This window comes from Haliaeetus leucocephalus, unplaced genomic scaffold (assembly GCF_000737465.1).
Source record: "Haliaeetus leucocephalus isolate CR32 unplaced genomic scaffold, Haliaeetus_leucocephalus-4.0 Scaffold473, whole genome shotgun sequence".
Lineage (NCBI taxonomy): Eukaryota > Metazoa > Chordata > Aves > Accipitriformes > Accipitridae > Haliaeetus > Haliaeetus leucocephalus.
Window position 1 is genome coordinate 5372581 of NW_010972909.1, and position 10238 is coordinate 5382818.

At 41.4% G+C, this 10238-nt stretch overlaps 1 protein-coding gene across 1 annotated transcript; it reads right to left on the reverse strand.

Annotated features, from left to right (window-relative positions):
* Nucleotides 1-5370: 5370 nt before the first annotated feature.
* Nucleotides 5371-8639, reverse strand: FGF23 (fibroblast growth factor 23). Its single transcript, XM_010575443.1, has 3 exons — nt 8417-8639; nt 6331-6434; nt 5371-5808 (listed from the first exon to the last, which is right to left on the reverse strand). Exons 1-3 carry the CDS (start codon nt 8637-8639, stop codon nt 5371-5373), a joined length of 765 nt encoding a protein of 254 aa, XP_010573745.1.
* Nucleotides 8640-10238: the final 1599 nt, after the last annotated feature.

Genomic DNA, 10238 nt, shown 5'->3' on the forward strand with positions numbered 1-10238 from the left:
TTTCTCTCCTAGCCATGGACTTTCTCTGAATGTCTGTGATCTTCTAAAAAGCACAGAATCAGGTAAGAAATAGAAAAAGAGGGTGAATCCCTGTTAAGTCAAGCTAAGGGATGAAGCCAAGGGTAGGGAAAAACAGGATGGTGGGTGATGAAAAGAGCCTAGCAAGACCCTGCGAGCAGACCGGAGAGCAGAACCGGTGGTTGTATGAGCCCGTGTTACGCTCGGCAGGTGTGGCTGGTGCTAGAAGGTACTTAGTGCTTCCCTGTTACGCCCAAAGCACTAACAACCTTTGAGCTTGTGCTGGCAAGTCCACCAACAGCCGAGCCCATGCCACAGGAAAATGCGGGGGCTGATGGGTGTTTCGAAAAAGCCTTTTTATTCTGGGCTTTGGGCACCGCTGCTGCGTGGTACTGTTATCAAACAAGATTACAGGATTATTACTGAAGAGCAATTTGTAAAATTACACAGTTTGCAATGAGATAAAATCTAGCAATAGAAAGAATAGCTGGGGGCTCTCGAAGTGGCGAGCTCAGTCTCCTCTGCCCCTTGTCCTTGCAGCCCCTTCAGCAGCCCTGGAAGGAGAGAGCACTGGCCAAAGGCAGTGTGAGGATCTCTGGAGGGAAGGTAGAATGTTACATCAAGGCATCAAGCTACTGTAATTCCAAAACCCCTCCCAGGCAAAAGAAACAGGGATGAAACACAGATGGGTGATGTCTACCTGGCACGTTGTTCTCTGTTGTGAGAAATGCTCTCTGTGGTTGTTTTGCTCCCCTCACTTTGCAGGCACATGTTACCCGTAAGAAGGCCAACACACCTGATTCTGCTGACTCTTTAATTTGTTTTTACCTGAAAAAATGAAAATTGAAAAGTATCTTTACAAAAAAATGTTTCAGGTGTGTATATACATACATACATGGACTAGTTTACATACAGTCCAGCTTTCTGCTGGTCCTTTGTTGCAACATGGGCTTAAAAAGTTAGATGATAAAGCTTTCTGTATCTAGTAAATAAATAGACAACACCCAGTTAAACCTTTTGAGATGTCTTTCAAGAGTCTCCATTCACACTGCTGTACAAATACTGTCCTTTAATGTCACCATTTACAGACACTTCTAGAAAAAATGTCGCTTCTCTTTTCAGTTGCATTTCCTAGAATTTGTTTGACCTAGACATGGGGTTCAAGTGCTTTTTTGGGGAGGTGTCTGCTTTTGGAAGGACACTAGCAACAGGCAGTCTGGATTTCATTGATTGTCCTTTACCATTATCATCCATGCTGTCCCCTTCAATGCTGTGCTGAGGTACCTTGCACTTGCTTGGTGTTTTATTTGGGTTACTCCATGGAGAAAATGGTCTCAGAAATTATTTCTAATAACACCTCATGATCCATAAAATGATAGTCTTTGGATTGTTCCTCTTTCTCGGCATTTTTTCCTTGCTTTAAGATCCAGTTGCAGTTTCAGTTCCCAACAGAGCAAGCTTGCTGGACAAGGAGAGACAACAACTGAACAAACCTTCGTGTTTGCCCCAGCTCTTGGAAAGAGAGAGGTGGCAGAGGTGGTTTCTGGGGCCACAGTTGCCCTGCAGCATGCTTTCTTCTTATTTCACTGTGCGCAGCTTACTGTGAATGAGTTTGAACAGTCCCAAGGCAGTACTGAGATTTCAAGTGTGTGTGAGACTAAAAGATACCAGCTGATTTTTTAATGATACCTTGGCATCTATTAAGTTTCCCATACGCTTCAATACTGTTGCACATTCCTGCTGTGCTTTTTCCCGCTTTGAAATCCATGGACCTAAACTTTAGTAATGGGAGGAGAAAGGGATCTTGGAGAAGAGAGGAGAGTTCCCCACCTACCTGACCACCCTCCCACTGAAGACCACTGTCCTCTTGCCCACAAAGTGCAACAGTACTGTGGTACCTAGTGGTAACATGATGTTTCTCTTGGTATTGGCACCATAGCAGATACAAATGACGCTACTGACTACGACAGGGCTCCACAGGGTATCTGCGGTGAGGGGAAGCACGGTGGGGAGATAATCTATCAGACCTATGGGCACTTGCCATTTTGCAGCTCTCTGCTGGGTCTTGGGTGGCCTGGGGACAATTGCAGGAAAGAACGATGAGGATGGTATCTGCAATTTATTCAACCTGTGACCCATCTGCTGCAAAACAGAGCCTTAGCATAGCCCTAGGAATGGAGTTAGAATATTTTGTATGAGCAGCAGTAAGTGAGCAGTAATGGTAATGTACCAAGTATCTTTTACCCTAAGGTTTTGGAGCCAGGATCACACATATTTCCTAGCAGGACTGAATGGCTAGACCAGTGGTTTTCCATTGCTTTTGGGTTGCAGAAGTTTCCCAGTAGAGGCGACAATGCCTTCATGGTCAGTCTAGACCTACTAAGACTTTGTTTTTCTCATCATCTTTGACAGAACTTTCATGGTTGTGGTGCATGAAACACCCAGGAAGCTGCAACCTATGATGTTGAAAATCACAGGGCATAGTGGGAGACAAAAATTTGCAGACACCACTAGTACCATTTGTTCACTCAAGTCCTTCTGGAATGGGGAGCTTGAACAGACGATGCAGAATCCACAATTTGGAGAGAAGGAAAAGTTTATTGGTACATTTATAAAAGGAAACAGTCTCTATAATACATTGTTATAAATATTTATAAATATTAGGTGGGACTTAAGACCCACTCAAATAAATAAATAAATATTGCAATATAAATAAGTAATGCTTTCTTACTAGCTGGTGATTGCCAGCATCTCCTTTGAAGAATTAATTCTTCTGACATTTCAATACAATTCTCTATAGTTACAAAAATGTTTTTTGATGTAAAATCCACTGTGCATTCACTCTTAGCTTAGGGTCTAAATCCCCTGGCTACTGATGGAATGAGCAACCCTTCTTACATTGTTCTAAGGTATGAATATAGAGATGGTCTAGAGATTTAACCCCACCAACATTTGTCATCAAAGTTTGATATGGGTTGAGACAGAAATTTTCATGATTCAAACTTTTGGAGGTCCATTAACTTGGAGTCCTAGAGAGCTCTGTGGAGCTTACAACGATTTATGCAAAATGAAAACTTTGCTTGTGTACTTGCACTCCAGAGTTCTCAAGGAGCAAAGCCAAGAAGAATGGTATGGGATTCAAGTAAAATTACTAAACTAGAACATATAAATAAAATCACACCTCTCCACTGTATAGACAGCAAGGTAAAAAGTCTTGCTGTATTTTGAATAAGCAAGAAAATACACAGCTATCCACCTGCCCTGTGATTCTCCTAAATCTGCTAGAATGACTCCTTTCCTTTCAAAACTAATAAACAACATGATGAGTTTAGAGGATGGAAACCAACAAATTATGAGACAGAACTCTTGGTCTATTCCTAATCATTTGGCTTGTCCTGTGCTCCTAAGAACTTATGTGAATTCGGAATCACTCCACACAGGAAAACTCTTCGAACAGCAGAATCAGGGCCTATGAGTTTTCTAACGTAACAACTTGGATGTTGTAGATAAAGAGATAGCTTGTATATATACATACATAGGGGGAAAAAAGAGATTTTTTTAAAATGCTGTTGGCAGGACAGACCCTGCACTAAATCCAGAACAATTTCAATGAAAGCAAGAAACACAGGGGGCCTTATTTTGATTTTGTTACACTGCTGTAACTCCAGTGGCTTCAGTGAATTACTTCACGAGACAGAAAAAAGAACAGGACCAGAATCTAGCCTAATGTCTTTTGCATTATTGCTATGAGCACACTTGGGACAAACGTACCATTTTCAGCCTGTTGTCAGGCTGTTAAATATACTAAATAAACAAAACAGTAGAACCTGCATCTTGATGTGCAGAAAATGCACACACACCAAAATAAAAACCTCTTCTCAAGTATCTACCTCACTGGATTTTTGTGCAGCTCATCAGTACCTTGCCATTGATTTCTGCAGACTACATCAAGAATAACTTTCAAAACCACACAGATTTAGGATTACAGGAAGGTTGGATCAAAATGAAAAGAAATAAGGGAGAAAAATAGCAAGTATGTACACAATTTTCAGAGTCCTTGTGGAAATGAATATAGCTCCATTAAAACCAATCAAGCTATACTGAATTCTACCAGCTAGCAATTTGACACCTAAATTACAATAAAAAGCTCTGCTCTGCAGATATTGCATTTAACTAAAGATTTGTAAACTTCAGATGTATAGATGGAGGTTAGATTCTGGTAAGTAAACTTACCCATAACATATACCAATCTAGGGAAAAGGTTTTGTCAACATTAGAGATCTCCTGGTTAATATGAAAGTAATTTCACTCTTACAAGTATAAAGCATCTGATACCTGCTCAGAACTAAATAGAAACATGGATGCTAAACTTAGATTTTCCTTTTCTAAATACAAACCTAATTTTGACTCATTAGATGAGAGTCTTCATGAGCTATTAATAGTTTGATGCCTGTAAGGCATAATTTTTTGCTTTTTTTTTTTTCCCTGTATAGTTCAGCAGTGTGCAAAACAAACCATCCTGTTAAACACACTATTGATTATTCATGATCCTGGTACTTCTCTCAGGGTTGGAACTACGCAAAACTAATGAATGTCTTTATATTTTGATGCTAGAATTTAGTGAATATAGAAGTGTGACAGAGAAGCACTTGAGACACAGTAAGACTCTCCTCTTTTTATCCCAAACCTCAGCTTGGATTCAGTAAGTGTCAGAAATAAATCTTTCTACCCAAGACCATTTGATCCTGTCCTGTTCTCCTATCAGTTACTCCAGTTTTCCATGTGTGTTGTTCCTATGACACCAGAATGGTCACTTTTTGACTCATATGGGTGTGAAAAGAGACTGAAGCTCCAACTTAACAGCTAAAAACATATATAGTAATTTATGTATAATAATATAACACACCCTTGGTCGGTTTGTCTGCTGTGCTTGCACAGCCAAGGATGGTGCTAGTAAGAGGATTCCCTGTCTCTGTTGGAATCTCAGATGCTCCAGGTCTCTTCCCAGTTACACCAGTAATGTAACACCAGTTTCTCATTTTATTCAAGTGCATTCTTTTTTTCACTGAGGCATACTTCAAGTGATTCAGAGCCTAAAACATTTGGATTGTATTATTCTTTTCAAAAATGTATCTTCTTTCCAGTAAAACAAAGCCCCAACTGGAAAATGTCCAACTTGTTTTTTCAGTAAACTGTCATCTGTCAGTACAAAATTTGAAATTAAGGATTTTTTTCCCCAATGTCTTTCAGGTGTCTGATAGCCATTTTGACATTCAGACTGAGTGTGTTAGACAGTTCCTTTTGCCTATGATATTTGCCCATGTCTTCAATTTGCAAGTGGCAGGGACACAGTTATCCTGTAATATAAAAGCGAGGACTTGCGTACCTCCTGGCATCCATCATAGCGTGTGGGTCATCTGGGTTGACCACGTCGTTCTGGTTGATTCTCACGGGTTCTCTGGGTATGTGGGAAAAGTCTGCTTGCTGCTGCAACTGAGATCCGAATGCGGAGATCTTTCTCTGTGGGACCAGGATCTGGTGAGGATCCATTGGATCCATATCTGCACTTCTAGTATTTCTGTGGGGCTCAGGTGTGTTGAATCGAAACAAAGGGATTTCATTTCTCCTGGACAAAAACTGGGAGTATGGTGGTGGATTCATACCAGGGAAGAAAGCTTGTTTAACTCTGCCTAAGCTAACCAGGAAGTTGTGTTTGGGAGATTGGTACACATCATAGCCATTTTCCAGCGTCCTGTGGTTGAACACACAGTCCTCTTGACTGAAGTAATGCTTAAGGAAAAAAAAAATGACACCTGTGAGCAGAGGGACTTGGTGAATGACAAGTGCCAATTAAAGACAGAAAGAGGGAGATCTTGCAGCAGGTGTTTTTCTGATCTGCCAGCTCTGTGACTCAAGACAGCTCGGGCTTAGTCAAATGTAGATCTGAGATGCATGCCCATGTTTTCAGCAAAGGTATTATAATGATAACATTGTTTTCTTTTAGAGGGCTGCATTGCTTGCGCTACTCCCAACCCATGGCTCTATGCTACAGTAGGAATTCAGACTGGTCCGTCACCAGATCTCATTCTGCCCTCGTTTACCCAAGCAGGAACTCAGGTGCTTTTTGTCAGCTCTACAACTCAATACAATCAAAGAAGAGAGGAAAGTTTAACCTAAGTGGCAGGTCCCCAGCTGACTTAAATCTGCATCCTCTGCTGTAGTTGTGCAGATTTGCCCTAGGTGAGGAAACAGGCACCACAGTAGCAGACTGCACCTGCCTTTCAGTCTCGAGTCTTAGCAAAGGTCACTCACCGAACCAAAAATGTTTCCTCTCATGTCCATACATAGGTAGCGTCCACTCTTCACACCTGTGATTATTACTGAGCCAGCACCCTCGGACTTGATCATTAGGGCACCTGTTTAGAAAAGCAAAGATGTCAAATCCAAGACCCAGTTCGACACTGCACCGTTGCCTTACAGATCCACAGCTGCTCTGGCTGGAAGTGTCCTCTGGGGATCTGCGCTAACCGCCCACGTGAGCTGGGACTATTGCCCACCCACAATCAGCTTAGCCCTGGCTTTGCCTGTCTGAGTTTTGGGAAGCTCCCAGGATGCCACCACATCTCCAGGTGCCCTGTTCCAGTGCTGCACTAATGTCCCAAAGACAACTTTTTTTCCCCTATCATCCCCTCTGAAGTCCCAAACCACAGGCTGGGGACATTGCCCTTAGTTCTGTCATCAGCCACTACCAGGGGGAGTTTGTCTTCCTCATCTCTGTGACTGCCCTGTGGTATTAGACTATCCTTAACCTCCTTTTTGGTATACTAAACAAGCCCAGCTCCCTCAACTTTTCCTGATAAATCATGCTCCAGGCCCTGACCATCCTGAAAACCCTCTGCCAGAGCAGCTCCAGTTTCCCCACAACCATCTTGACCTGGGGTTGCTATAGTGCTCCAAGAGCAGTTTCACCAGTGCTGAGTAAAGTGGGAATAACAACTTTCCTTGATCCACTGACCACAGTAGGTGGTTTGTCTTCCTCTCAAAGTGAGCGTGCTGTTGACTTATGTTTGACCCCCTACCCAGCAGGGGTTATTGCAGCCCTGATGCATTTATCTGGCATCTCAGTGGTGACCTGGCAGAGATTCAGTCACCATCCCTTTCATGACCCCTTTCGTTGCCTGATTTCCACCCTTCCTGCTTCATCATCCCAAATACTGGTGTATTTGCTTCATGGCAGCTATGGGAAAAACAAAATACTTTGCTGTCTGTTGTTCTCTAAAACATCACACTGGTTCTTGGCCAACATACCTAAAATGAGTTTTATAACACCTTTAAATACACAGGAAGAATAACAACAGGACAGTACAAGCATTCCTGCAAGTATTTCATTAGTAATTCCTAAAAAAAAAAAAAAAAAATAGTAGAACTTGATCCTTTTTTCTCCTCTATTAAATTACAACTTTTAAAAACATCCTTTCCTCCTTATATGCTTATGTAAAAAAACATCATTACATATGCTTGCATTTTTAATTGAGTGTATGAAGAAGACCCTATGCAGCAATAATAATAAACACGACTTTATAATGCCTAGCTACTTGTGATTTGAGTGCTGCTAAAAGAGAAGTACTTTTGAAATGCTATAAAAGAATCCTAAGTCTTAAAAAACTCCCATTTTTCTACTAAGTATAGTGTTTGGGCCAGGTATTCAGCAAAGGAGGAAGAATACCTTAGTTTTCCGTGAAAACAAACTACGATGAGACAATTTGAGATCCTTTTAGTTACAGTAGGGAATAATTACTTCTCATGAACCCCAAAGGCTTAGCACTTTTTTTATGACAGTCTGGCCTTTTGAAGTTTCCCCCTTTTTAACCGACCTTTGCATGCCCATGTTCTATGCACATTAGAGTTCATTTTAGTAGTTATCAGCTCTCTACCCCAAAATAAAGATTTTATGGGTGCTATCAGTTTTCCACCACTTCTGTGGTGAGTTCCCTCAGTGCACTTCCTTTGGTAATACTGTCACTGCAATGGGAAGTAGCTATCTGGGGGATGTCATCACCAACCTCTGATAGGAACTTCCACAAGAAGCTGTGGATAAAATCATGAAGTGAATGATAATTCAGGTAGTTTTTGCTTGCAGAGTATTACAGGTACCATAGGACTTTACTTCTCTTAGGCGAAGAATGAAATTCCCCATCCACCAGATTTCTTTGGAGCAATTTTATTTGTTAAACAAAAGGAGGTTCATAATTATGTATATTTTCCATCCTGTAGCTACACTCTTCTGTCTGCCTGCCTAAAGAGAGGAGGAGAATTTCTATAGATAGTGAGAAAGCAAAAGTCTTGTTCTCCCTCCCCTGCTCCCATGAAGACTGAGGGTCCATAGTAAGCTACTTACTGTAAATGGTTTGGTGAGGAACACCATCGACGTAGCCATCAGCGTTGATTTGGAGATGGAAGCTGTTCCTCTCCGTATCTGTGTAGAGGTGTGTCAGGCGATCTCCATTCCCCCAGCTGGGATTCAGCAGCGGAGAGGAGTTGGGAAAGGCGAGGGTAGCCTTCAGGCTACAGAGTACCAGCAGCAGGTACCCCAGGCAGCTGTAGGGAGTGCTCGGTGGCATGGCTCGCTGTTCCTAGCCGTTGGTAGGTATCTGCAACTTGATATGTCTCTGCGCTTCTCGCTTGCCCTTGGTCGCCTGTGTCTGGAGTGTGAATCCTCAGACAGGTTCCCTTCTTTTCTGCAGAGGCTTATAAAGAGCAGCAAAATGACATCACACAGGAAAAACTTCTCCACATCCTTGATTTTTGCCAAAGCAACATTTTAAGTGTCCCGAAACCTCAAGGGAAGGATCTCTGGCTAAGGCGCGGGGGGGAAAAATGTAAGGTTTCTAAAGACAGCTCACGAAAGCTAATCATATGTTCAGATGTTATCTACAACCCTGTGACATCTGAAAGCTTCCCACGCCCCTACCGTTAGATCCAGGAAGAGCAATCCACTGCACTTTACTTTTGCTGAAGGGAATGACTCTTCAGACCTGAATTATCTTTTTTTTTCAGATATGTTTATTCAGATTCCCACCTCCCCTCTCAGTTTCCAGACTACATTCTGATTTAGTGGAAACATCAAATACTGCTAAATTTTTTTGCAAATGTATCAAAAGGTGATATTAGGTTGTCCTGGCCCTGATTCCCCCTTTGCTATGGTGTAAGTTTAGCAGTGAGCCTGTTGGGCTGGTATTTGTCGCTCCGTTTAAGCAAAGGAAATTCGATATGAGCAGAACCCACTTCAAATAAGCTGTCCCTTTTTTTTTCTCCTGTTTCAAGTCACCTAAATAATTCAAAGTTGGCCAAACAACTGAAAATTACCTGTAAAACACTTAAAAATTGCATGTTTCTCCCTGCATTGCACATCTGGCTGGCAGTCTTTTACAAAGTCATACAGGTTAGCATGGCCAGTAGATCTAGGATCTGGATCAAACCTGAAATCACTCACATTGGCACATTTTTATTACTTCAGGTACAGCAAGCAAGCTTGGAAGGACTACAAAGGGAAACGACCAAGCTGAAAAGTAATAAATGGACAGCGGTGGTAAAAAATGTTCCAAGATACAATACCTGCTTTTCAGTTGTCCTGCCAATGTTCTGCATCTTTACAAACAGATTTTCTGATTTAAAAAAAATATGGTTTCATTTATTGTATGAAAATGCTGTACTAATGGGAGGGACACTGTGTATATGGGTAAAACAATGATGATAGGAATAACAAGTTATAAAACTAGACTGTGTCAAGGTTTCTTTCAAAAATTAATACAAAACTGAAAAGAGTACCAAACAATAAATTAATGGGTTTTTTTTAAAGAAGCCTGAGGACTGTAATTGTAGCAGTCTTAGGTTCAGTTACAGTCTCTAGTTGGACGCACTATGCAAAATTCTTAGTTTCATTAACAAGCTGTGGAGCAATGCCATCAGCACCAAACATATTATGGATTGATACAACTGTAACCAACTGCAAAAGCTGATCTGATTTTTTTTATTGTTTAAAATTAGCAAAACTCTGCCAAATTCTTCTGTCACACCTGTGTAAATCTAGAGAATTGCGTCACTGTATATACACCTGTGTAAATGACAGCATTTTTTAGCCAAAGTGTATAAGGGTCATATCTTAAACTGAGTAGACTGACAAAGCTCTTCACTGAGAGGCAACCTAGGCTACAGATGTT

What these genes read in the sequence shown, in the direction of transcription:
- FGF23 (XM_010575443.1), bottom strand. Translation starts at nt 8,639, where the DNA reads ATGCCACCGAGCACTCCCTACAGCTGCCTGGGGTACCTGCTGCTGGTA. An exon ending in TCCTCACCAAACCATTTACA is followed by an intron (nt 6,435 to 8,416) that starts GTAAGTAGCTTA and finishes TTTTCTAAACAG; the next exon opens with GTGCCCTAATGATCAAGTCC. An exon ending in GAGGAAACATTTTTGGTTCG is followed by an intron (nt 5,809 to 6,330) that starts GTGAGTGACCTT and finishes TTTTTCCTTAAG; the next exon opens with CATTACTTCAGTCAAGAGGA.